This window comes from Ischnura elegans, chromosome 4 (assembly GCF_921293095.1).
Source record: "Ischnura elegans chromosome 4, ioIscEleg1.1, whole genome shotgun sequence".
Classification (NCBI taxonomy): Eukaryota; Metazoa; Arthropoda; class Insecta; order Odonata; family Coenagrionidae; genus Ischnura; species Ischnura elegans.
Genome location: NC_060249.1, coordinates 63,790,233 through 63,818,123, shown reverse-complemented (window position 1 = coordinate 63,818,123; position 27,891 = coordinate 63,790,233). Strand labels below are relative to the sequence as shown.

The following is a 27,891-nucleotide window of genomic DNA, read 5'->3' as shown; positions in this document are numbered from 1 at the left end:
TCCGTGGATATTGGCAACCAAAACCTTCTCCTTGATTTCATTCATGGCTTTATGCGTGTCGTTGTACCGACCAGTGTGGTCCAATACAGCTCTAATAGCAGAAATCAATGCTATTTAGGGCGTTTATGCTGATATTGAGGGCAGTTAGAAAGAAAAAGTAATCCATGCTTCATTTCTGTCTCATTTTATATTTTTTCGGCACATTTTCGATCGGAGTAATGTGTTCAGATCAGTGATTATCGCAAGCGCGATCATCTCAATGCTCCCAGTGCGGAGAGGACGCCTACAAACGCAGCGACACTGCCTGCTGGCGTCACTCCTTAAATCACATGGCGGCAGACTATTTCAGCGCATCACGTAATTTTGCCACTTTGACAGAGATTTGTGATATAAGCACAGAGGGCAGAAAATAAAATTAACACAACTAATATTTCGTTTTTTTTTAGCTTCAAATTTAAAGACAGCTGAGAAAAAAATAGTGGACCATCCTATTTTTAAAGAGGGAGCGAAAACCGGCCCGGATGGTATGTCGAATCCATCGTGAAACGGAGGTCTACTATACTTACTCAAGAGATACGAAAGAACTGCCTATTATTCTTTGTACATAGAAGCACAAAGTAAAATGTGTCTGGATATCATCTCGCACTAAGAAGGGACGCATTCCCCCCTCTCGACTAGTCATAAATTGTCCTTTTTCGCGAGGTATTATTAATTTGATTTAACATCATCATCTTCAAATTTTCAGGGCATATGCTGTGAACCATTTTAAAAATTTGAATGTACCTAAAATATTAAAATTTTACCCGTGGTGAAATACCAATGTGCTATTTTGAAATTTGAGATGCAGGAAAATGTTGGCGAGTGTCTATCATGTTCTATGAAAATTTCAGGATTTTAACTGAAGTAACGTTAAGTTTTTGATGAAGGAATTCGTCAATTAAAAAGGTCGGTCGAACAGGAGGGATACTTCCTCTTAAAAGTTGGTAAATGTGCTAGAATCCTCTAGATTGCCTCATGGATACTACGAAGTAAAGCGACGCAGTTCACCATTGTTTGTCGCATCAGTAATGTTGGACTGTGTTGAAAGATATAGACGTCGAGACGTGTGGAGTTTGCTTATTTTGACTTTTAATAAACAAAATTAAGAGAAATGGACAATTCCTCAGCAGTAATTATAACCGTAGGCGAAGTTAAGGGATTAGGTTAAGATTAAATGGTCATTCTGAAATGTAAAATAAGTAATAGCTACAGAGGCCTAATCAGGGCCGACCCTAGCAGGTGCGGGGCTAGGGGCGAACCTTCAGTGCGGGGCCCTTCACTTAAAATATTAAACTCTATACCCCATCTACAAACTCGAGCATTTTGAATCCCTACCACTCTCTGGCTAAGTATGTGTTCCCCTCCCAAATTAAGACTTCGTAATTACGCCGTTATGATACCATCACGCAGTATAGTTCATAATAGTATAATACAAATAAAATTTATAATTATATTTATTCATAAAATTATAACGTAAAATAAACATAAAAAGCGCGCTTTTTCAATAGGTACGTATTTTTATAAGTTAGATTATGAAAGTTAATTAGTTGTAAGCCTAAAGCACTCTCTCACTCGTTGTTATCACTCACATGACACAGTATTGTACTGACAAACGCAATTGCACAATAAAAATTACTGCATTATTATTCCTTTTTCATAATATTATTTTTTATCTAGCACGGACTTAACAATACAGTAATAGTTGAAATTGCGTTTTCAAAACTATCGTATATTTTAATTTTTTTTTCACGAACGCGGGGCCCCCCAAAGCGCGAGGCCCGGGGCGGTCGCCCTGGTCGCCCAGCCCTAAGGCCGGCCCTGGACCTAATTTAAACTGTGAACAGCCCAACACAAATAGGCAATCCTCAACGGATAAAACATTGAGGGTAAGTTTGGTAATCCCTATGTAAGACTTTAGGCACAACAAAAACACCTGGCTAAATTCTTAACCCAAGAAAGTCACAAAAATACGTATTACAAGGTCAACCGAAACAGTAACCAAGATAAAGGAAAAGGGGACCAATTGAAGGAAGTGATAGTTGTTTAATTTTCAATGCATTTATTCATGACAGCACAAGCACTTAACACAGTACCGGTGAGCTGAAAGGATAAGGACAAAAGTTGGAAGAATAACAAATGTAAATAAATCTCAAAGTTCATGAAGAATAGGGTGGTTTCCTATTATTTTTTTATTGCCTAAATCGAAAGATTATTACTCCTGGAGTATGTATTTCACGCTTTTAGATTTTTAAATGACTACATCTATTTTTCGCGATTAAATGAAAAGTGAAAATTTTCAAGCGCGCGAAAACGCGACGCGTAAGTAGGGATGATGGGAAAAAGTCCGTGCGATGCATTTCTGGTTCCCCCTCCCGCCTTGTGAGGTGACCTTGATCGAGGCTCTGAGCGCTGGTAGGACGCAGGATGCTAGCGGGTAGCTGAGTACCTTGCTTGCTGGTAGCGCTTGGCTTAAAAAAGGTTTATCAATACCTTATCAAACGAAGAAAACTTTCCGACCTTAGCCAGTTTTAATAGGTGATTATTAAGACATGTTTCCCTGAGCTCTGTGCCTCATGCATGCATTGGTAACCTCAGACGATGTATAACTCCTATCCTCTCGTGTAGAAACTAGGTCCCTGTGACGTCACGTGGAGTGGAATCGCATGGGCGCCAATCTGGCCTTTTTCAAATGAGGATAAAATTTGACCCTTGCCATTCGTCTAAACCGGTATTTCAAAAACCAAATAATTTGTGTATTATGAATACACTAATGGTGGGTAACGAATCGCAATCAATGCCTTCCGTTTTCTTTGACGAAGGAAACTACCCTATTGTGCGTTTTCCAAGGTTGAGGCAGCACCAATTCCACCAAAGGATTAGGAGCTGAATGACTGCCTAGAAATAGAAATTTTTAAAAATTACGCAAAGTTAGATATGAAAAAATAACAATTGCAATCCCAGGCCATATGAGTTATAAATATGGAGTGATAGTACTTGTACCACGAAAGACCCATAGTTTGCTAATGGCTTTAGGTGAGGTTATATCACACCAAAAATGTGTGGCCTTGAGGCAAGTGAAATTAATAATCATGAGAGGATGGGGCCAAATTTTCAATCTCAAATATCGAGCTAAATTTATCCTTTGAATTCCCAATATTACCACCATTTCATAACCCTCGTAACCTCGTAACACTATGAGGGATTAGTGTAGAGAATCGCCGTCCAGAGGACTCTGCGCAACTGGTTATCCACCACACGGAGTTTGCAAGAACCACGTCAAATTCAAATAAGAACTTATATTTTTGGCGGTGACTTTTGAAATCAGACGCGGAATAATATAATTAACTCAAAAAAAATGAAAATCAGCGTTTTTATCGCCAAATGAAAAGAAGAAAATAAATTTCTCTGTCCATATCCGAGTCTCGATATGAATTGTTACTCAAATGGTGACTTACTTTATGACAATCATTTCGACGGAAACGAAAAACGTTGAGCGCATATAAGGTTACATTTAAGCGAATTTGGATTATTATCATTTACAGTTGGGTTTTCCATCGTTATATAAATTGATATTATCTGCTACTAATTGATACAATTCACTATTATTAAGGTTATTTAAAATTCAGTTTATATTGAATGAGAAGGCAATGCTCTGTACTTAACATCTGAACGTATTAGAAATTAGCACCAAATTAGTTGATTGATTAATGTTAAAATTCAAGAAGTCATCAAATAATGTTTAAGTATTCAGCAATTATGCATGAATGTGTTATTGCGTACTTAACATGCAATGTCGGAAAGATTTAAAATCTGAGCGTTTTTGATTTCTCCTAGATCAATGTAGTCTTCAACTATGCGAATGTGTTGATTTTAGATAAGAATATGTTTGGTAAATCAAATCCCAGTTTAGTTAGAATTTTTAGGAGTAATTGCCGGGTCTACACTAGCACCTTAAGTGACCACCGTATCAATAAAGCCGAATAAGTTGGCTCTCTGTTTAAGGTGGTAGTGTAGGTGTCGCCAGCTTCCTGTAAGTACACCTCCACTTAGAATCCATAACCCCGTTTACACTACGCATGTATCGAACTCGATCGGAACCTCGGCGCGTTTACACTTTACACGTCTAAAAGTTACCATCGTAACTCAGTGCTGCCCTCGTTGGCGAGAAAAAAGTTTTTAAAATTTTAAGTTTATAATATTATTATTTTCTTCTTTTTAGTTTTAAATGATTTAAATCTAACAATGATAATTGACCAATATACGCAATTTTATTTTACATCATGAATAAAATTTTCAGACATTTCTTAAAATTTTATTATGCATTATTTTCATAATTTTTTTCTGAAAAATGCGCTTATAAGTTGCACAACATTCAACATGTCACACAAAAAATTCGCTGAAATGTGGTTGCAGCGCCACCACTGGATAAATGTGGAATTAATTTTCCATAAAAAATTAATTTTGTAAATATTTTTTGAAATATAGCCAGACTCATGACAGAAAGCATATAAACATGCATTGTCATCAAGATTTGAGCTATATAGAACGTTTCAGTGCTCTAACTAGTCGTTAAGTGTGGTAAAATTGAGTTACAAAATTCCACCGTAACTAACAGACAGACAGACAAACAGACAGACACGAAAGTAAGTTAAGAAAAACGTTGTAAAAACGAGCATGAGGTTGGAGAAAGTGGTCGGAGGAAAGTTGGAAGACCATATTATTCTATGATACGGTTTGAGATATCATTTTTGCCGTCATAGGTTATTCGGCGCATTGACTTCCGCGATGAAGGGCCCACCATGAAGCCTTCAAGGCCATCGGCTATCACGAGGGAGCGGTGGTCGAGTAGCGAATGAATAGCATCAACACGTAAAAGGGTCCGAGAGAGAGTCTCAAGCAGTGGCGCCGACTCCATGGGGCCTGAGGGTGCCCGAGCCCCCTCAAAAATTCGTTATGGGTGTGAGGATAAAATGTGTCAGGCTTGTCGATGTCGGAGTGTCCAGATATCGAGATTCGAGTTACCAGGGTTCTAATGTTGATCATATGACTTCTAAAAGGCTTCAAAAACTTAAAACTCACTACTTATAAAATTTCCCCGTTTGGGCCCCCCTATATTTTTTGTAAGTCGGCATCCCTGGTCTCAAGCACATTCGCTTCATTCCTTCCACGCAGTTGTAGGCCTTATTCGTCTCAGGAATACAGTGGGGCAGTTATTCAGTTGCTTAAGTTGATTTTGATAGAGCCAAAGGGAGTAAAAACCTAGTGAACAATGGCAGAAAATGGAATGCGGATAGAAAAGTAAAGAAGTTATCAAGGAAAAGAATAACCTAGAAGAGAAATTGATAGTGATATATTGCTTTGGAAATGGAGAGCGTCAAAGCAATATTGCGCTTAAGTTTAACCTCACTACATCGACAATCCGTACAATTATTGTACATAAAGACGATCTTTAAACGACGACCTCAAGGTTAAAATGTCAGTGACATCAGCCACACCAACTTCAGCCAAGCGATCAACACTTACGCGAAGTTTATTGCTGGAAAAAAAACGGAAGGGCTTCTAATTACTTGGATTTATAGTAAACGGTCAAATGATGTTCCTCAGCTATCAGAGGCAGTTATCTGTGCAAAAGCTGTGGCTTTATTTGAATCCATTCAAGGGCGTACCGAGGATCAAAACTTGGCGGGGGGGGGGGGGGGGGGGGGACAAGCCATGGTTGTTCAAGTTGTAGTTAATACTTAAGCATGGAAAAGGTGAATGAAATCAACATTTTAAGGAAACTGTAACATCTCTTTATTTGTTTTTTGAATTATTTGCTTGAAAAAATATTATTTTCCTAAAAGAAATTTGCGATTTTTGCTTATAGAGGAGGGGGGGGAGCTGCCCCCTCCTGCCTCTCGCTGGCTACGCTCATGAATCCAATAAAGAAGATGTGGGTGTGATTGCTGCGAGACATTTGGTGGAAGCTCCGGTTGGTTCCAGAATTTAAATGGCGAGCAGGTATTTTAGTAATGCGATAACAGGTGAATCTGCAAGTGCTGAATATGTACTTAGACACCACAACATTTTCTGATGAACTCCAAGCTATGATTGTGAGTGACTCCTTTCCCCCTCAACTAGTTTTTAATGTTGACGAGACGGGATTATTTTGGAAGAGAGTGCAATCTCGGTCATTCATTTTCAGGGAAGAAAAATTTGGTTAAGGTATCAAGGCATTTAAAGACCGTTTCACGTTGATGCTTGGTGCTAATGTCTCGGGGGCTTCCAATGAAAGCCAGTTATGATTTATCATTTACCAAATCCGCGAGAAATGAAATAGTATTCTAAGCAGCATTTGCCTGTCATTGTGATGAGCAACAAAAGGGCCTGGGTGACACAACACTGGTTTGAAAATTCGTCAACTGTTGGCAATGCATTACAAACCCCTGAATAGCATGTTTTCATGATTTCATCATTATCCTAGATGTTAGCCCACCCGCACGAGAAGAGGAGATTTCAAAAGCACTTACGAATTTTTTTTACAAGAAAAAAGTCTTTGAATGCGTGCCTACTATCCTTAAAGGTATTTTAAACTATATATGTTTGTATAAATAAGGCTTTCTAAGGCTATTAATAGGAATACATACATTTTTAAGGAAATTTTATATCCTACACCTTAGCGAGGCCCCCCTAAAACCCTCGCGAAGGTTCCTACATAGTTGAGCGAGTGATTGGTTTCAACGTAAGCAGCCTTAGCAAGGTCCCCCAAAACCCTCGCGAAGGTTTCTACACTGTTGATCGTGTGTTAGTGAAGGGTTTCCGGTTGAGAGGCTGGGGTTGGTCACTGCTGCGAATTTTCCCGTTCCAGCATACCACACAGTGTTTTGTTTATACCTGTGACGAGGTCCCTTATTACGGCCATTGGAGTGTTTCTTTCCCCATTTATCCTACACCTATGCTACCAGGCAGGGGCGATCCAGGCATTTTCTTCCGGGGGGTGGGGGGGAGGGAACAAGGTCAGCTAACAGGTCCTCTCATATTTGAGATTAAAAAAAATACAACAATTATTGAAGAAAATATTCTCTTTGTTTTGATATGGATGTTATTAATATTAAATTAAATGATTGAGGCTCCGGAATACACAAAATAAAACGAACGTAATGATAACCGTATTAAAAATATTTTCTGTTTTTTTATCACCTGGAAAGGGCACGTGCCCCCGTGCCCAGGGGCGCAGCTAGGAATTTAGGCTGGGGGGGGTTTAGGTGCAAGTAACACTGGGGTGTGTGGGGTTCGGTATACCCACCAGGATAAGCGGTAGGTACGAGATTGATAAATTGCGGAATTTTATAGATAAATGGTTCAAAATGGTGAGTTTAACGGCTTTCTGAGGGATATTTTATTAATCCTTACAATATGATATTAGTTAAATCAATCAAATTAAGTAAAATGGGTTAAACTTAAAAATGTCTCTGAGCTCTGGGGGGGGGGGGGGGTTTATCCCCCAAAACCCCCCCTCGCTGCGCCACTGCCTGTGCCCCCTCCCACCCATAGATCCGCCTATGCTACCCGGAACGTATCCCTATCTTCCCAATGTTAATAAAATGGTCTCAAATAATGCAAATTCGATTAGCAGAAAGATCCCAAGGAACTCATCCCTTACGTTAAGCTAGGCATGGGTGTATATGGAATACATGGTAAAGAGAACTTTGGATCCACAAATGTTTCATTTCTTCTTCATTTGAAGACTTTTTCAGGTGTGTCCTTCTTCATTCTCTTCATTCTAATCTCGTGAACCATGTGAGAATACATATTTTATGTTGACAATGAGCTTCCTTAGACATAGTCATGACAAAAGTGAAGTCAAAACTATTCAGTAAATTTCCTGGTATTTGCATAGATACTTCTCCTTTGTCATATTTTTTGTATTATTAACTAGAATTTGATAATATGTATAGCTACCATATCACCTACTTTGCCTATATTTATTCACATTCAGTCCAATTAAGGTGGCCATTCAAACTATGTACTGTTTTTACTTCGTGCAGTTTTGAAGTAACTACATTTTCACTATTTCCAAGGAACTGATTGATATGAGACATAAGTTAATCGTTTTGTTTAAAAAGGCACAAAATTTTCCATTTTATTTCAAAAGAGGCTGGTATGGAACTTTTCAGCTTGAAAGTTATGTATAAGCCAGCACTTTGTTTTGGCTACGAGTGATACCGGCACGACCTTCTTACCATGTAGCCTAGTATGTATGTGATTGAAGATGAGACCCAATTTGTCTTTGCTTTGCATTCCTTTCATATTATAAAGAGAAGAATAACTAAACTTTTGGGGAAAATGTTGGAAGCGAGGACTGGGATAGATACCTACCCTTTCCAATTCCTTGCCAATGACTCAGAGAATTTGATTGATAAACTACTCAAAACTATTCTACTACTCAAAAAGGTTTGTGAGGAGCGTTTTAGAGATAACCCCAGGCTGTCTCCCCTTCCAAATTGGACTTTCCTCTTTGATTCACAATAAGCCCTACTCCCTTTCATTCTAGCCATAAATTCTTCTTTCTCCCTCCCTTGTGTATGTAATAGATCTCCATTGAACACATTTTAACATCCCCTGTCTGCTCAATACTTGCTTCAGCTAAACTGACTGTCTCCAGGGTCTGTTGAGCATCTGAGCCGAAGAAATAATCACTCCCTAATGGTTTTCCTTACTCCTTCGATCATATTTTATACACTCTAAAAAAATAATTTCTAGAGGATGGATAATTTTGCCAATGAAAACCACAAAATATAATCTTTTAAAGCACTGAGCATCAAAATTTATTTCACAAATATTTCTCATGTATAACAAGAATTCTTTTGCTTATTTTAGAGCTGGTTTTATAATGCCAGGTTAGCATTAGCCGGAGCATGGTACAGTCAAAACCTTTGCTAGAGAATGTTAGTAAGTCACAGTAAGTAAACGTGGTTCATCATATCATTACGTTTTACTCACAGCCTCAAAGGCATGGGTTAGTTAATTCCAGTTTTATGCTCCGCAAAATTTTAACCAGGCATTATGAAACTTAGTAAGCATAACTTAGTTGCTCTTCGATATGGTCCATTTCAGCTGTTCATCATTGCATATTTATCAGCCAAATTTCCAAGATTGTTTTTGTGGTGCATAACTAGCACTCCTTAGGTGGAAGCTCTATTTTACTCCAAGGTCTCAAGTCCAGTTTAGGAATCTTCTGGCATGATCTCAAAGGATTTCTGGAATGAAAGATTTTTTTTAACAGATACATTGCACATGAGAGCAGAGAAATGTATTTGGAGATTAGAAGTCAGTATTTATTAATCATCAGTTTAAAATTTGTAGCATTTACTTTTACCTTCATAATTAGAAATTTTTAAAGCATGCAAGCTGTGGTGAAAATTAGAAAGCTTGACTTTTTTTATGTCATGGTTAATGGACGTTTCCAAAAGAGGAAAAATGTATCCAAGCATTCACGATATTATTAATAATAGGTTTAAAATTCACAAAAAAAGCTTAGGATAATAGGTATGTATTCTTCTCTTTTGTTGTAAACTTACGCTGGTGAAGGTTGTATGAAGGGATTTGACTGCATGTGTGTCACTCCGTCAGCACTTGAGCAAATCAAGGAGGAAAAGCTGGTTGCCAGGATTGCCTCTAATTGCTCTGTAGAAATTAGAATGACAATAAAATTAAATGCAAGTTATTTTGGAACAATTTTTTGTTTGGCTCTTACTACCTAGATGCAAATAATTTAATTGATGACCTGCCATTTTATGAAAGTAACTGTCCTTAATACCAACAGTCTGTCAGACATGTCTATAAATAACTAAGAATTTTTACAGCTACTAAGTGGAATGAATAATATATCTACCATATATATTTCACTCAATTATATGTATTTACAGTTGAGGACCTCAAATCCGGAATCCCGAAACCCACAAAACCCAAAATCCAGAACATTTGAAAATTCCTCTGCATAGTGTTTTGACTTGCCACCTTGTGGCACCACTCTCCAAGCCTTGTTCTGGGATGAGTAGTAATTTAGCGCATACTATGGACATACGCTAAGAACCTTGTCAGGGACACATAAGGATATCAAATATCAAGTACAAGAGCCTGAGCACATGTATAAATTAATTAATTTGCTAAATATACTATGAAGACCAGAAATCTAGAAGCCCTTCAGTCCCAAGCTTTCTGGATTTGAGGTCCTCAACTGTACTTGGCCTCAACCAGTTCCAGTGTACCAAGAGTCATTTTCAAGAGGTGTTGGAAATGTCGTTTAGTTTGTACAAACAGACTGAGGTGAAGTGAAAATAATGGTGTGGAATATCCAAAGTAATTGATTTATTAATATAAAATGAATTTCCATTAGTCAACTTGCCAGCTATTAAATAGGTACTAAGTGGAAAAAATGCATAGGATGAAATTTTCCATGAAAAAGATGAATTGATTTGACTGGAATTAGAATGTAGATATCAGAATAGCCAGCCAAGTTACCCATAAGTTACACCACCAGGTTAAGATTGTATGAAATGGATTTCACTAAGGGTTTACTATGAATGGTGCTCAGTTGAGGGGAGGTCCTGCTTTGTCTTAATTCAATGACGAATTTATTCATTCTATGCATATCTGAAGATAATGACTTTTTTACGTGGTCAAGTAAATTCAAAATTTTATCTGCTAGGAATGAATTGGTCATGTGCAAGTGGAACTTTTTTACTAAATGCTCTTTTTTGTAAGCAATTAAAAGCCTCAATATCTTACTGCCTTACTGATCTTACTTAAATGGGATCATATGGTACCCCTAAGGTTAAACTAATCCATTTACATTGACTTTACATTTACAATGCCTTACATATTTAGGGCTTTTTAAAGTAATTATGGATTGCAATTTTCATGACATACCTTTTGTGAATGAATGTTTACATCCATCTGCAGCAGTGAAGAATCGATCTCCGGCACGAAGCCGGTAAAATTGTTCACCAATCAAACAGCTGGCAATGGGTCCCACCAATCCTTCATCATATGGCTTTTCCACAGCTAAGGCAGTGAATAAGTCCACATCATCAGGGACAGCATATAAACAGCTTATATTAGCTATAGCCTGAAAAAGAAATTTTTTATGATGATGTCTCATAGCTTCATTAAATTATTTATTATTTTCATCATTAATAACATGCATATTGTGGTTGGTGGTACTGATGCATCTCAAAACCCATTGGTGGGGAAGTATAGTTTCTATGGTGGAATATCTAGTTTACATGAAAAATGTTCTGTTATGCGATAGCTGTTAATTTTTTATTCGCAAGCAAAGCTAAACTTGGTAGAATCATTACCACTTGATATTTTGAATTTATCTCCTATATCCTGGTAAGGGAAAGTTTTGAATGTCTCTACTACTCAAACATTTTTTTTGTGCAGCACAATGTTCTGTTATGTTAGCAAAATTATAGGTTTTTGATTTTCCCAGCATTGGTATGATTTCAATGAAAATCATACTAGCTTAGCTCAGGAGTTGATATAATTGTAATGTTACTGTTGGAGAATCTGGCATCAGCCTTTCCTAGTTATTATAATGGAGGGTATGAAAAAAATGAAAATAAATATTATTGAGATGTACTCAAATTTTTGGTTCAAGTAGGTCAAAGAGCACACTGTAAGAGGGAAATTTTCCGAATTTTTCTCATTTTCCTTGAAACCTTGTAACCTATTCTGGTAGGAATTCACTAATTTTTTTTAAATAATCAAATACATATGAAAATATTATCTATTTGTTTTGATTATTTAAGCTGGCTTAAAAATGTTGTCCATAAAGGATTTGAAGGAAGATGGGATAGTTTATAATTTATGTATGTAATGTGGTTATCACCTCCGGCAGAATGGTGTCCTCAAACTCTTGGAATGTCTTGGCTCTCGGATAACCACACAATACTCTTGCATCATTATATGTGCTGATACCCAAATCCCGTCCACTTTGAATGTCAGTTGCTATCAGGTCCATTGCCATCATCTTGCCATCTTCTGATGCTAGAGTTAATTTTATGACCTTCAAAGAAGATAAGTTATTTCACATTGTTATTCAATACTTCTTCTGGACTCCTAATTTAAGAGTGAAAAAATGTCTAATTTCAATGCTTTGCTTACCTCTTTGATGAAATTGTTGTCAAAGGCTTGTATATTTTGTGCAGTTAGACCTATTGCCACTGCATCCATGCCTCCTGGTTTCTCCAAGGCAGAAGGGTCATCAATGGCTGCAATGAGATCTATTTTTTTCACCACATGACGCTGAGCATCCATGAGGCTGTGGTGGAAAAAATTACAATTCCTCTAAAATACTGTGTGGTTTCAAGGACAAATACTTGAACCTATGAAATATTTGAATCATATAAGCAAGATAATTAAGAGACTTAAGAGATGAGAGAAGACTGGAAGCATTCAAGATGTGGGTGTGGCGAAGAATAGAGAAGGTGAAGTGGACGGAGAGGAGGAGGAACGACGAAGTGCTGGAAGTGGTGGGTGAGGAGAGGCAGCTTTTAGATGAGATACAAAGGAGACAGAAGGCATGGATAGAGCGAGTACTTAGCAGGGAAGAGATGTTGAAAATAATGTTAGAGGGTAGAATGCTAGGGAAACGAGGGAGAGGAAGGAAAGTAGTAAATTTTTAGATAGGGTGAGGAGAGGCAGCTTTTAGATGAGATACAAAGGAGACAGAAGGCATGGATAGAGTGAGTACTTAGCAGGGAAGGGATGTTGAAAATAATGTTAGAGGGTAGAATGCTAGGGAAACGAGGGAGAGGAAGGAAAGTAGTAAAGTTTTAGATAGGGTGAGGAGAGGCAGCTTTTAGATGAGATACAAAGGAGACAGAAACGAGGGAGAGGAAGGAAAATAGTAAGATTTTTAGATAGAATGAAAGGGGGTAGACCTTATTGTGATTTGAAGATGGAAATACTTTAAGGGGAGGGTCCCGGAATGCTTCTAACATACTCCATGGAAACCAACTTATCAGTAGAATGCAATAATAATAATGAGAGCTATAATTTCCTAAAAGAAATGTTTATCATGACTTGAAGATTTTTTTAGCTAGAGATATGTAAATATGTATGTACTGCATATAGCAGTCAGCTTGATGAAGGGACAAGTCCTTTTGGATGAATGAGATTAATGTACCAGTGAAAAAGTTGTTGTGATGCAGTGATATATGTTGAGGATTTTTTGTACTTACAATATAACTGATGGAATCATTGTTGTGCTCAAAGAAAATACACAACCAGCTAAATCATTCATTGCTCCTGGATTGATATTTGCATCATATGTTGGGCCCAACTTGAAGAACGGCAGTTTTAATTTCTTTTGTGTTTCTATTCCTGTAAATAATTATTAAATCATTTATTGGTAGTTATCTGTTTGATTAGGTGTTGACTCATAGTTCTCGCTTACTTTTGTGTTTAAATCCAAATTATATTGCATAGAAAGGTATCAGGGATATAAATATTATCAGCTCTTTTAATGATAATTAGCATTGAAAGTAGAAAGAATAGATACATTTAGGTAAAAAAATAAATTAAAAATGTTTCATAGGAGTTATGAATAATAAACAGAAAATTATAATTGAGATATTTGGAAATTTTCTGCTTCTTTAATGCTAGGCTAAATTAGTCCTTACTAATATACATAGGGACTAAGCAAGGAGAAATTTTTGTCATACTTACCTACTACTAATTTGAGCCACTGATTGTATATCATATTGTGGTAAATTCCTATCATTATTTTCCTTGCTTGCTGGAATACATCCTCATCCTCCCAATCGGGATGCATTGCGCACAGTTTCCTTGCTATTCTGTTGTGTTCTCTTACAAAAATTGTTTGCAGAGCAGCAATGGTGACAATCTTGTTTGTCTGTGGGTTTGCTGTTTATAGAGAAAGATACAGATTATTAATTCAAGGTAAATTTATGCTTAGTAAACAAGAAAGAGAGAATAGTGATACATGCTATTAATTGAACTAAACTATCCAGTTTAAGTAAGAAATGAATTTAGAGAGAAGGAAGCATAAGTATGAATAATATTAGTATTTTGCTGGATCTTTCATGAAAATATCAGACGGAATGTCTGTAATAGTTCTATTTATGGTGTGGAGTGAGGAATTTTACTATATTTTTTCTGTTATTTTGACCTTGTGAATTTGATGTGAGGAAGACGTGACTATGAGTATTGACGTAATAGCTCTGACTTTGTAATTAATCAGCAATCTTAAACACTATTTTACCACCAATAAAATTTTCAGGCAATAATGAATCTAGTAGGCACAATGCTGTTGCAGTGACATTAAAATTATTTGATCACACTTATTTGAGATCCTCAAAATATCCCTTGATAACCTGCTATAGTCATTTTTTACTATATATTTTTTCAATTTTAACACAAAAGCATCGCGAGCTCACTGGTTTATTTTGTGTTGACACAAGGGTGTCAATATGAAATCATGAGTGTTCCTGAAAGTGAAAAAATATAAGTAGTTGTTCTACGAGGGTAGCCTTTTAAGTGTCGGGAATGGAGAAAACTATAAGAGGTACAAAAACGAAATTTTTTATTGTTTTTCAAAGTACTCTCCACGATAGTCAGTGCACTTTTGCATTCGATGGAATCAGTCGTTATAACATTTATTCCATTTCGAAGTAGTGGTAGTCTAAATGGCTGTTTTGTAGGCATCAGTTGCTTCTTCAGACGTCTGGAAGAGCTTTCCTCTTAGTGTATTCTTTATTTTGGGGAATGTGAAAAAATCATTGGGGCTTCAGTCCGGGCTGTATAAAGAATGATCAAGAATTTCGATGTTTTTCTGTTCCAGAAACGACTTCGTGACTCGAGCGGTGTGTGAGCTTGCACTGTCATGATCTAGCGTAATGCGTCGATTTGGGTTATCTTTCCGAAGCTCGGCGATCACTTCCGGCGAGCAAATGGCCGTATACCATTGAGCATTAACTGTTCTTTGATTTTTTAAGAGCAATCGTCGCTACATGCCCTGATTTGCCAACGAACGATGCTACCATTTTCTTGGAAACGCTGCGAGAGCGAACAACTTTTGTCGGTTTGAGCTCACTTTGGAAGACCCATACTGAAGATTGGCGTTTTGATTCAGGTTCTTAGCTATAGATCCATGATTCATCACCACTTACGATGTTGTGAGCGTGCTTTGATGCACCTGAGTTGAATCGTTGTAGAGTATTTCCACACCATTTGACTCGAGCTGCTTTCTGTTCTTCTGTGAGGAGGTGCGGTATCCCGCAGGAAACCAATTTTTTAACACCTAACTCTTCGTGTAAGATCTTTTGAACTGAGGTTCCTGAGATGTCCAATGATGCCTGAATCTCGCGGTATGTAACACCTTTATGTATCTTTCATAATCACGTTATGTAAAGCATCCACGTTTTCTTGAGTGACGGTGGTTTTTGGTCGCCCTTCACGCGGTTCGTCACTGAGGCTAGAGTGTCCTCGCTGAAACTCTGCATCCCAGCGATAAACGTTTGTCTTTGATGGTGCTTCTTCGCCAAAAAATACCAAAAATGTCAGTAACGCATTCTTGATGGGCTAGGATTTGTCGAAAGTTATAGAAAATGATGGTGCGGTACTGTTCATGACTTAATTCCATCTCGTCCAGCGACTTGGGAACTTTGACGCCACCGTTTTAAAACTATCAAGTCGAACTTAATGAAACTTTTCATGGGCATCCAACTGAAAAAGTTGTTTATAATTTTCATCCTGGGCTGATTAAATACATGAAGTTAAACTTAGGCTTTTGTGTCATTTTGAAAGTAAATGTAAATGAGTCCTTAATGGTTTTCTCTTTGATCATTTACAAATATCAATAAGTAAAGTTGAATAATCGTGTAGACATTGCCAACAACTGAATTTGAATGCATTAGCAAGAAAAAATTCTGCTCTCTAGGATCTCAGAAAGTTTTCAGTTTTCTTTTTTTTTTAATTCCCTTCGCTGTAAATCTTATGAAATACCTACATTTATGTCTTTCCCACTCCTGATTCTCTATCCCAATCACGGCCAGCCTAGTATGAATCAATACCAAAACCATTTACATATAGGTGTGACCTTACGTGTGTAGTAGCAGGGATCACTCCTCCCCTTTGCTCCGCAAACCCGCATGGCATCTTCAACATTTGGCAAGAAGTGGCAGTGTGGTCGGACCTTTGCCTTATCACGACGGCGCTTCATCTTCATCAGTCCATGCTTCATTACCCTCAGTTTCCTATTCTCCCTCTCGGAATTACCATAGATGACAGCAAGGTCCAGAAATGATGTCTGCAGGTTGACCTATGGGACCAAAGATGAAAGGTAAAACATTATTGCGGATTATATTTTACTCTGCTGCATAACTTCTCGTGGGCAGATGGAGGCTCTGTTCTGAAAGATTCCTGCTTTTAAGACCCCCAAAAAGTAAGGGAAATGTGTAGTTTTTTGGATTATTGACGAACGATTTGGCATACTACAAATACTGGTAATTTTTTGTGGGTTGTGCGTTCACCAGCTGATCGAAGGGTTCCGGGTTTAAAACCCTTTCGGAGATTCCCAAACGAATTCCTCTAAGTGCGAGGGAGCATAAGGAAAGGTGTTTTCCCCCTACCCTTTCATTTGCCTTCGGCTAAGCAGGGGGGGGGGATTAAATAAACCCTAAGAAACCCCAAGCACAGTTTGGTGAAATCGAAGAAAAAACGACAAAAATCTCGAAAAAAATTTTTTTAGTACGGCAATAGAAAACTATCCAAGTTTTCAAAATATCAGCGCGTGTGTTGTCTCACACTATTTTTAATTCGTTATTTTTTCGAACAAAATATATATGGCCTCTGGATTTTCCAGAAATATTGCAATAATGGCCGGCAGAGAATGTTTTGCGAGATTCACCGTATTCAAGAAAATGCTTCCACCTTCTGTAGTGTCGTAATGAAAAGAAAAATATTCTGTCCGAAGCATCGGGCCGAATCACTGTGCAAACAACAAGCAAAATTATTTAACAATTGGACGTGAATGAGATTTTTTTGCCGCGCTAACATTATTTCCTCTCTTCTCAATAGAGGACCACGAACCTGTTCGATAGGGCGGTGTGGATCTTCCCGGCATTCCTGTGAAATGCCACTTCTCTCGAAGTGGATGCACCGCTGGTTGAACTGCGAGAAGAATGAGTCGTTCTTGGCGACTCTGATGGCGAGGCAAGTCTCCGGCAGGAATTTCTGCGGCACCATTCTTCCCTCCGGCGAGCAGCATTGAAGGGAGTCTGATACGTCTGTAAGTAAAAGGATATTTCCTCATGAATCTTTAGCCCTTAAAAGAACACATTAATTGTTTCAATGAACTCTTCCATGCAGTGGCGCAGCATGGGTTTTGGGGGATAAACCCCTCCCCCTCCCCCCCAGAGCTCACGAAATTTTTGAGTTTAACCCATTATATTTAATTGGATTGGTATTACTAATAGAATAAAGTCAGGATTAATAATATATACCTCAGAAAGCCGTAAAAAAGCACCGTTTTGAACCATTTATCTTAAAATTCCGCAATTTATAAATCTCGCACCTGACGCCTATCCTGGTGGGTATTCCATACCCCACACACCCCGGTATTAGTTGCACCTAAACCCCCCTAAGCCTTAATTCCTGGCTGCGCCCCTGCTTCCATGTGACTTCGCCTTTGCCAATCAGCAAACAGTAGGCGTGGCCTCAGTGAGTCGCTCTCAGACCTCCGCCGAGTGAACATCGTGAATCTGCTCGTGGAGCAGTGTTGCCAAACCTCACGCGTTCTCCTTGTATGTGACTAATTGTAAGTATGCCTTCCACCAAAGGCGCCTCTTTCAACGCGGTAGCTGACAATGTCATGGGCTTCTGTGAAAGGATTATCCCTAATGCCTTCCAAATGAGTAGTTATATTGTCTCAGTGCCGGGGCCAAAATACCTGTGGCCACCTATAACTCACACGTTTTCAGTGATAAAGTAGGGCAGCTATGTACATTTGGCAACGTTGTATTCGCTCCTCCCCTCTCTCTCTCTCTCTCTCTCTCTCTCTCGGTACTACCCCTCCCCTATCAGCGAAGCCATCCGAGAGTGTCCGGGTTCTCACGAAAGCCTACCCGCAGACATAAAGTGAATAGACTAAGCTCAGTAAATGTCCCGCTCGACGGAGTATTCAGTTCTCGTTACCCCTGAAATTTCCCCCCTTGCACGTCATGTGAGACATGCGGGCAGTATTGACTCAGGGGTGGACAACAATTTTGAGTAGGCATGCGTATTGCGAAGCCTCGATCCTTTTGAAGCAAACAGTTATTTTATTCGTTTTATGGGTTCTGAGCATCGGAGTGACCTGGATTTACTTTAGAACTCCCTTTTTGGAGGGGTGGGAGGATCGACATTAATGAACAAAATACGTCTGTTGTTGACTGACTGAAGTTGGGGTTGTATTCTCTTCTAAGAAATGAAATCTGAGGCCAAGAATACAACACTAACAAGAAACCAGAGCGACAGAGGAGCAGCTCCTGTTTTTCCTATTTTTTCCAATATTTTGCCGTAAAATCATTTGGATTTAGAGGAATAGCATTGAAAAATTATGAATTTAATAGATCACACAATCATGTATATAAATTTAGGTTAACAAACCTAATTATACCTTATTTCCCCGTGAACTCGGATCAATTTGTCCGTCAGCGACGCGTGTGGCGACTATTATAAACCCATTTAAATGCGCGGTGGGTGGCAACACACTTAGAGGTATATTTGAGGGTCCTCTTTTGTAATACTGTACAAATTTTGTTACTGACTTTCGGTGGGGCATGACGCACTAAGTAATGAAAGGGATGGTACGTAATGGAAATCGGGAAACCACTTTAAGAAATCGCTGCTGTCGTGCGCTTTGTGATCCCGTAACGAAGTAAAAGGGTGCGATTCATAGACGGCACTTCAGGCTAAAGTATACTTTAGCTGGGCTAAAGTCTGTTTTCTACGTTTCATATACTTCACTTTAGAAGAAAAATAGCCGAATCGTCATTTTACCGTAAATTGCCCACTTAAGGATCCTCTTTTGTAATATTCGTGGTAGTTACTCTGAGGTTGGCAGCCGTCTTTACCCCTTGCCGACGTCCATGATTCCAAACCGATAGTTTTGCACCGGTTATGACTGCTCGGCTGATAGACTTACGTACCAAGTACGAGTTTCTCAATCGTGGAAAATTATATGGAGTGCGTATTCTCGCGTTTAAGGTAAATGAACTTAAGTAATTATTTTGGATGGAGTTAATGACGGTTCATAGCCACCTTGTAAAGTTTCAATGAATTGGCAATCGATGTAACTCACCACGACGTTTAAGCTGGAAAATATCCGTTGCCACAAAGATCCAGAAGATAGCGGTCAGTTGAGTCAAATGCGGGTGCTTAACATTTTTGGTGTCAAACATGGTGCTTGTAATTTTACGGGCACTCGGTAGCCGCCGGTCATTTAATCGGGATCTTCGTGGAGTTCTTATCCCTGGGAAAGAGAGAACCAGTAACATTTTGTAAAATAAAAATATGTTAAGCCTCAAGAGGAGAACAAAGATCGTAGTCAGAGTTTATTCATGTCCTGATTATCGCCACAATAACAATCAATCGGAAATTCATTAATTCTGATAGTTAATTCTCAAAAAATAAAATGTTTTGAGCACAAATATGGCATAGTAATATGGAAAAAATGGCTGCTATGGAATCAGGAAGATAGCTGGTTGGAAAGATTTATAAAGAAAAGATAAGTTGACTTTTAGATTATCGACTTTTCAGATCAATATTTCTCTCAATTTGAAATAATATGATCACACTACCAAGAAATATACTCTTTTCTCATATTTTCTCTATTCCATTCATTATTTGCGATTCGAAGAATACCGATGAGTTTAAGACCCCATATTTTCAAAATAAGTATCGCTATCCCTTTCAATTAGAGAGTTGCAAAATTATTTGTGGTGCCTTTAAAACTCACCATCACAGTATCTTGCGGGCACCACTCTTGTCAGTGGAATATTTGGGATTCCGCTGTCGGGGCTCCTAAGGTTGTTGCAGGTTCCGTCGTAGGTACGGTATGGGTTTTTGTGGCAGGTACATCTGTTCCAACGGACACCGCACACCCTGCCGTGGCTCCTCGTATTGTAAATGGGAATACCTGTAAATGACGACGACTTAGTTGTGAAAACATCTGTTTTCACTTTGAGTCACAAGTTATCACAAGGGCACAGTGGCGGAGCGAGGGGGGGGGGGGGGTTTGGGGGTTAAACCCCCCCCCCCCCCCCCCCCGAGCTCAGAGAAATGCTTAAGTTTAATCCATTGAACGTAATTGGATTGATATTACTAATAGAATAGGATAAGGATTAATAAAATATCCCTCAGAAAGCCGTAAAACTGACCATTTTGAACCATTTGTCTTAAAATTCCGCAATTTATTAATCTCGCACCTACCGCTTATCCTGGTGGGTATACCACACCTCCAAATACCCAGGTATTAGTTGCACCTAAACCCCCCAGCCTTAATTCCTGGCTGCGCCCCTGCAAGGGCATGATAGATTACCCAACTGTCTCTCAAATTTAAAGAAGATTTGAAAAACAGCTGTCGTTTTAAGGTTATGTGAATAATTACCACTTAAAGAAAGATTTACGGGCAGTATGTGTCCATTCTTTGTTATAGACCATGAACAATTAGGTATAACTCACGCTTTGAAGAAGCTTAAAAGATTTTTGCTTAGTTTTGAGGCTTCAAGGAAGTCCCAGCCGTAGACAACAACCAAGATTACGAATGCAAGTAAAATAGTACATTATATTCCCAAAGATTGTTGAAACTTTTTCAGGTTACGTCCTTGCCCTGAAGTGGGTGTATATCTATGAAAAACAGCTGCGGTATTTTTATTAGTTAAATAAGAAATTGCTATATTTCCACAGGATTTATTCCAACTCGACGATAATGTTGTTGTAAATACGAAACGCATCGTGTTCGAATAAATCTTGTGGAAATATTTTAATGTATTCAATCAGCGGTAAAGATATCTTAGGTCTCGCACCGAGTAAGGTCCTCCATATCTCCTTCCAACTCCTCGACAAAGTTTCGTTTCTTCAGGGAGTCCTTATTGGATTGAATTTCGTTCCTTCAGGAATCCAATGATTGGATTCCTGAATCCCTGAAGACGATGGGCGATTTGCTTGTCGAAACGTTGGAAGGAGACATGGAGGACCTTACCCGGTGCAAGACCCGAGAAAACTTCACTGCTATTGTTCGCCGGGAAATAACCAGACATTGCGTCTTATTTGACTAATATTAAGATCTTCCACCACATCGTGTCGCATATCATACAAGATGCGGCATTTTTATTCGAACGAGAGGTTAGTGCAGGAGAAAAGAGCAGCACTCACTGTTCGGGTTGTTTTCCCTCTTGTGCAAGATTGGCGGCGGTTTCACGCAGACGGGCTTCTCACGAGACTCCCATTCTCCGCTCTCGGTGGCCGTGGTCGGAGGTGCAGTGGTGGTTGTCCTGAACTTTTTCGTGTAATGACGCTTCGGCTTGCGCGTAGTGGTCCTCCTCCTCTTCTTGCCGCCTTCGTACGACCCATGCTCCCCGCTACTGTGGCTGCTCCTCCCACCGCTTCCGCTACTAACGCTGTCATCACTGTAGCTCCCGCTTCGGTCTCCGCTACTGTGGCCACCGCTTCGGTCTCCGCTACTGTGGCTACCGCTTCGGTCTCCGCTACTGTGGCTACCGCTTCGGTCTCCGCTACTGTGGCTACCGCTTCGGTCTCCGCTACTGTGGCTACCACTGCTGTACCCATCGCTGTTGTGCTCATCACTTTCGTATTCGCTCTCGTCATCTCCGCTGTCTTCCTCGTACTCGTCGCTACCGTATTGGTGGCTTCCAGAAGAATCTTGGTTCGGCTTCGGTGTGTTCCTCCGCTTGCCCTTATTCTTCTTCTTATTCTTCTTCTTGTCGTGGCGGAAAGGCTTGTTGTTTGAGTGCGATCCCAGGTCGGACCAGGACTTGCTGTCACTCCAGTCTTGGATGTCGCTCATGGACAGGTCAGGAATGACGCCGGAAGAGTCGTGGGGGCTGAAGTCGGGAGGGTGGAGGGGTTGGTGGTGACCCATGTTCCAGCGCGCGGCGTCATCCTTGCCCTCGACTGCGTCTTGCTGCTCGCCCGGAGTGTTGTTCTCTGCAAGGGCGAGAAACGTGTTGGTTGATTTGAGGCTGAGCAGTTCATCTGAAGGCATTCAAATCACTCTTTTGAAGTGTTACCTCACGGAAAATTAGGGGAAAAGGAAAAAAAGGAAACTACCCGGGTAAAACAAGAAAAACTCGCCACCCTCTGGCGAGTATTTATTATAGTAAATACAAAAAAAATGGTAAGTGGCCGTGGTAGTGGTGGAGTAGATGGTAGGAGGAGAGGTGAGGGGAGGAGGAGAGGGGAGGGGAGGAGGAGAGGGAAGGTTCACGCCAGGCACCGGGGACGACTGGGAGACAGCAGGGCCGCGCTGCAACAACCGGCACAAGTCAAGAGGCGGAAAAACAGTGATCTCTCGTCCCCGGGAAGGCCTCATATAAGCCCCCAAATTGCCGGTGGAGGGGGGGGGGGGTGGCTCTGCTGTAGTCGTCCAGCCACGTCCCAGTTTGACTCCTGTCGGCCGGCCAGGCCGACCTCGAGCCAGCATGCGCGGCTCACTTTGCAATATTGAAGGACATGAAAGCGGCCTCTATTGATATGTGCACTTTACGTAGTTACTCGCCATACCCTTTTTCTGAACTGACGGCGGCTGACCTTGAGCGCGCTCGAGACCCACCCACTCTTCTAGCCAATCACAGAAAAGTGACATGAGGCCGCAATCTCTCTCCAACTTCCGTGCGGTCCAGATCGCTCTCCAGATAGCAGTGTTGTCAAACAGAATCTGTGGAGGTCGCACAGCGTTAGTCCGCCGCAAGGAGGTTGTAAATATAGTGGAGGGGGCACCACTGGTTCCGAGCGTTGAGCGCAGTGTGGCAGGAATGGGGGTGCTTGGGTAGGAAAGCCTACTTTGACCAAAACATTGATAATCCCATAAGAGTCGATGCTAACTATTTGGTGAAATATTCGGTCATGATCGTTGTTGCATTAAAATAAACCATCGCAAACGAACACAGTAAACCTTTTTTCTATCATCATGGGAAGGCTTCGTGAAAATATGCCTTAAATATCTTTTTCCAAGGAAATATTATTGTTATCACCACGGTTCCGCTAGGAGTGAAATGCAAAAATTCCGCAGAGGCAAATGATTTTACCTCTGCGTAATTTTCGCGCTCAATGGATGCAGACTGTTCCGGTTTTCAAACTCAATTTCGAACTTCAAATATGACGTTTTCTCTGCCTACTTCACTACCATTTCCTTCATCAAGAGGTAAGGGGAAACGTGAGAGTTGAACCGAAGCAAAAGTCCATCCATAGTATCCTTTGCGAAAGGCACTTTTTCATACTCTCCCATTGAATGGCTACGTTCAGTTTTTGGGCTGTATTTTGCGAAAATGAATTTATGTCGCTGGTTTCAAACTGAGGGTCAACTTGGTTCGTCGAGCGGTGAATATTTGAACATATAAGTGAAGAAATAGTCTCATCGTACCATTTTGAGTAATTTGAGCCGGCCTCGGTGGCGGCGGGGTAAAGTCTTCGCCTGCCAATCCGAAGGTCGCGGGTTCGAGTCCCGCCTGGGTAAGTTACCAGGTCATAGACGTTTGTGATTGTTAAATGTTATCAACCCCGATGTAAAGGCCGAACAGTGCTGTTTTCGGTGGTGTGTGAAATAAATAAATATAAAAGATATATTTTCCTCATATATTCGATGTTTTGGTAAGGCGGAGAATATTACCTTGAATTTCCAATGTATCAACCGACATAACTCGAGTCAGAGATTCCTCCTTTTAAAGATCTTTCGTATTTCAATCGGCAACCTTTTACCTCAACTTACTGAATGATATTTTGCAATAAACTCGGAGGAAGTTATCCACTTGTTATTAGCAGTTAGTTCGATTCTTTCGGGACAAAAGAATAGATAGTTCAAGTGAGGCATTCACTTGTTCAGTTAATAGATAAATCATGTCAAATTATTATATATTATTATTTCTTTTGGACATTTTCGTTTATTTTCAAATGGTGATGTAGTTGCGCGTTTAAGCAACAAAATGACGTCATAATATGATTAAATCCTTATTAAGGCTAGTCATTGTAGTTAATACTCAACTTATTTCATTTTAAAATATGATCCACACGTAATCCGTCATTTTCTGTCCCAAAAGTACTATAATAACGCCAAATGTTGGCAGTTTTACGCACCTGCGACGCTGTTATCTAGATTTATTGGAAAAATTTCACTGGCCGCAGTGTGCGCCAGCAGCAGAAGAGCCGCTCCCAGTAGTCCGTGTTTTATCATGGTGGATCTGCTAAAATGAAAGCATATTTACAATCAAATAATTATTTCACAATGGCATTGAAAAAAATTATAAAACTCGTTGAAGAATATTCACGCACGGTTAAGGAGACACCGCAAATTGGTAATTTCATCAAAAAATCAAGTGTGGATGAAATAATTAATATTAATCTCACATTTTATGAATTTGGACATAAATTTTATCCTACCCAAATTCAAGTGGTTTGAAGTTTAATTGTTTAAGCAATTGCCTACGACCTTGTTTTGAAAATCGTTAATTTGGAAATATATCGATGAGTTGCAAAGAAGTTGGAGGGTATACTTCTAATGCATTTTATCGTTGATCCTTGTAGCATTTGTATTTGAAGTACATTTAGAAATAGATAGGTAGAATAATATCGTTGCTTGAAAGATATATTTTAAATTTGCTTAAAGGCCGTTTTACACGGTACACGGAATTGCGCAGGTTAGAGCTGCATTCATTTCTAAAATGGCGTGGAATTGCGCGAATGCATGAACGAAATTAGAACAGGGGCTATTTTGCCGTCTCGCATCCACACATTCTCGCATGTGTTCTAGCAATTCACCGCTTTACACGACGCAATTTTGATTGCGCCTTCACACGTACGTCAGACTGCGCAATTCCGTGTACCGTGTAAAACGGCCTTAATACTTAACTTGAATAAATGCAGTTATTCTCTGTGTTTCACTTAAGTTTTAATGCTCAACTGTGAAAAACAGTTTTTCAAGACACAAAATGGAAATTTTGGATCTAAACCATCACAGCTACTTTAAACTTCCGTGTAAATTCCGGTTTTGAATGTTTTTTATTATTAATGATTGCGCAAATTTAGTCCAAGCCTTTAATAACGAACAGTGATTTCTTTGTACCTTACACACGATGTGAGGCTATTGAAATCGTCTAAAATGTATAGTATACACATGTTTAGTAGGTTATTTTAAGCATTAGCTATCACGCATTTAGGTGTTGAATATAATCGGATAGAGAACTGAAAAATGTTAAAAAAGCAAGCCGTCTGAGATTTTTATTTAAGAAAACTCCAAATTGAAAAAACCGATTTGCTTAAAAATACTGTGGTAATTATGGTAATCTCTCATGCAGAAATGTTGTTTCATGTCCAGTCATTTTCTTTTTCCTGCTTTTTCTGACCTGCTAAAAGGCTCATTTGCGTCGTGATTTCTGTTGGTAAATTTCTAGTTATAATTTTTTACGTGAGAAACAGAGGATTGAATGAGAATTTATTCCATTAAGACCATATCCGTAAATTGTATTCGTAAATTATTAAATTCGTAAATTAATAGCCTTATAGGCCATATTACTAGACGCGATGGCCTGACGAAGACAACCTTCGAGAGACAAGTAGATGGCAAGAACGGAAAAGGAAGACCTGGAATAAAATATATGGAACAAGTAAAGAAGGATGTGAAAGAGAAGAAATACGTAGTTGTGAAAAGATTTGCCGTTGGAAGAATGGGGAACATGCATGAAATTTGTTCATCATGCTAGCAAGTCTTATCGAATAGACAATTTTCTCACGAGTCCAAATATATAACCCAAAACTCTCTAAGCACTACAAAAACGCCATTAAATGCTTATTAAAAGTGATTGAATATCGCTCGATGTCACGTGACCTGAAACGCCCTCTGACGTCAACGCACGGTACACCATTCATTTCGCTAGGAGAGTAGAGGGCAGACGCTTGATTGCATTATATAGAAGTAAAAATCATCAACGAACTTTGTAGTAATTCCTAAAAGGACAAGTTGACTTAATAGGGATTTAAGAAAGCACAATACGGCGGTTAACTTTTGGTCGACTTCCATATGGCGGCTGATTTTCTGAAAAATAGCGATTGCTTCCAAATCTCACCAAACAATCCCCTTCATTTGTTTCAATAACGCCTTGGCAACCCAACATATTCACAATCTGCTATTTGACGTTAAAACAGCAATTATTTTCGCCATATTTGCGTTTGAGCCCCTGCATAGACCGATTTTTTTTCCACTTCCTCAGTCTGTCATCAGTGGATTCCGTGCCGTGACGTCACGCTCCGATGACGTCGTGTTTTCAAGCAGCCGATGAAGATTAATTTTCAAAGACTCATAACTCAGCTAAAAAACATTATTCATCCGCAAAATTTTCGGCGAGTATATTTGAGGTAGGGACCTTCTTAGTCTAGTACTTTGAAAAAATTGTGCATGTTCCCCATTGAGCGGAGAGCTGCGTCATACCAATCATAGGATTGTTAATCAGTGATGATGATAATAATATTATTATTATTATGGAATTCACTGTTGAATGTACTTGCCTTGAGAGAATCCACTGGCTTCGGTTATTTCGGGATCCCGTCCTCCCGTTGGCGAAGCAAGAAAGTTCTTTGATTATCTTTCTATGGGAGTGTGTTTCCTGCTGTTAGCTTGGACTCGAGCCCCCGTTTGGCTGTCGAGGGACACAGACCAGTCAGTATCTGACCACTCCTTATATACTAGCGGTCAAGTCCCTCCCCCTTATTCGCTGAAAGCCGTGAAGCGCTGTTCTACCGTTTTAGATAACGAAAGTAGGTTCATTTTTCTGAATATTCGCGGTGAATGTCTTTTCGCGGTTCGAAATTTTTATTTTTTGAAGGGCTTCAGAATCTATAGATTTCTAATGGAAAACATCAATTTATTTATCTCTTAACGGCGATTAAATTGTATGTAAATTTTTTCTCCTTTTTGCGTTATTTCTTACTCATAATTAGGCGTTCAAAAAAGGCCGAAACGGATTAAGGTGGCCTAGAATTCACGAAATGATTAGTTATGACAGGCTAATGTAAATTATCTGGAAAATGACTAATGGGACGAGCTACATTAAGAGGACCTATCCTGATTTTTATCTGATTACCAGTGTGGAACTGAGACTGTTGAAGTGAAAAAGAGCAAAATCTGGAAATTCCACCACTTCATTTAACCGGATAATTTTTAAGCACTATAGGAAAGGATGTGGTTTCTTCCTTTGGCTCCATTAATTGCAATTTAGTAGTGATTGAAGAAGCGGTTGTATAAATTATTGCAGCCGATAAAAACTTTATACTTTTATATAACATTTTTACTAGTATTTAAAGGATTAGAATAAAATAGTTTTGGTCTATATTGTAAGTAAAATATGAAATAAGCCGAAATGGATTGACAGTTTTTATTTCACACGCGAAATTCAGTAAAATTAGTAGCCATCAATAATTATCCAATTGAAATATCTCTTTCTCTGGTTACAAATGAAGGATTCTTTGGGATCATATTCATGTCAGCCTCACAAGATCTTTACGAGTAGAAATTTGTATCGCAAATTAGTCTCTGTTTGCTGAAAGGTTGTCGATAGTTTAATCTTTCAAAAT

General features: G+C 39.2%; 2 protein-coding genes across 2 annotated transcripts in view; one reads left to right on the top strand and one right to left on the bottom strand.

The window, feature by feature from the left end:
* The window catches only part of LOC124157597 (rab3 GTPase-activating protein non-catalytic subunit), a 128,539-nt gene extending 111,354 nt beyond the window's left edge, over window positions 1-17,185 (top strand). The window contains exon 25 of the mRNA XM_046532455.1: window positions 17,128-17,185. The gene's annotated coding sequence lies outside the window, so the exon portion shown is untranslated. The remainder of the gene's footprint in view (window positions 1-17,127) is intronic.
* On the bottom strand, window positions 8,818-24,501 carry LOC124157598 (peroxidase-like). The gene is made up of 13 exons (XM_046532457.1): window positions 24,403-24,501; window positions 21,466-22,257; window positions 20,048-20,227; window positions 19,391-19,561; window positions 17,140-17,336; window positions 16,153-16,369; window positions 13,756-13,953; window positions 13,269-13,410; window positions 12,190-12,346; window positions 11,915-12,091; window positions 10,951-11,149; window positions 9,600-9,705; window positions 8,818-9,278 (listed from the first exon to the last, which is right to left on the bottom strand). Exons 1-13 carry the CDS (start codon window positions 24,497-24,499, stop codon window positions 9,194-9,196), a joined length of 2,718 nt encoding a protein of 905 aa, XP_046388413.1. The 5' UTR covers window positions 24,500-24,501; the 3' UTR covers window positions 8,818-9,193.
* Window positions 24,502-27,891: the final 3,390 nt, after the last annotated feature.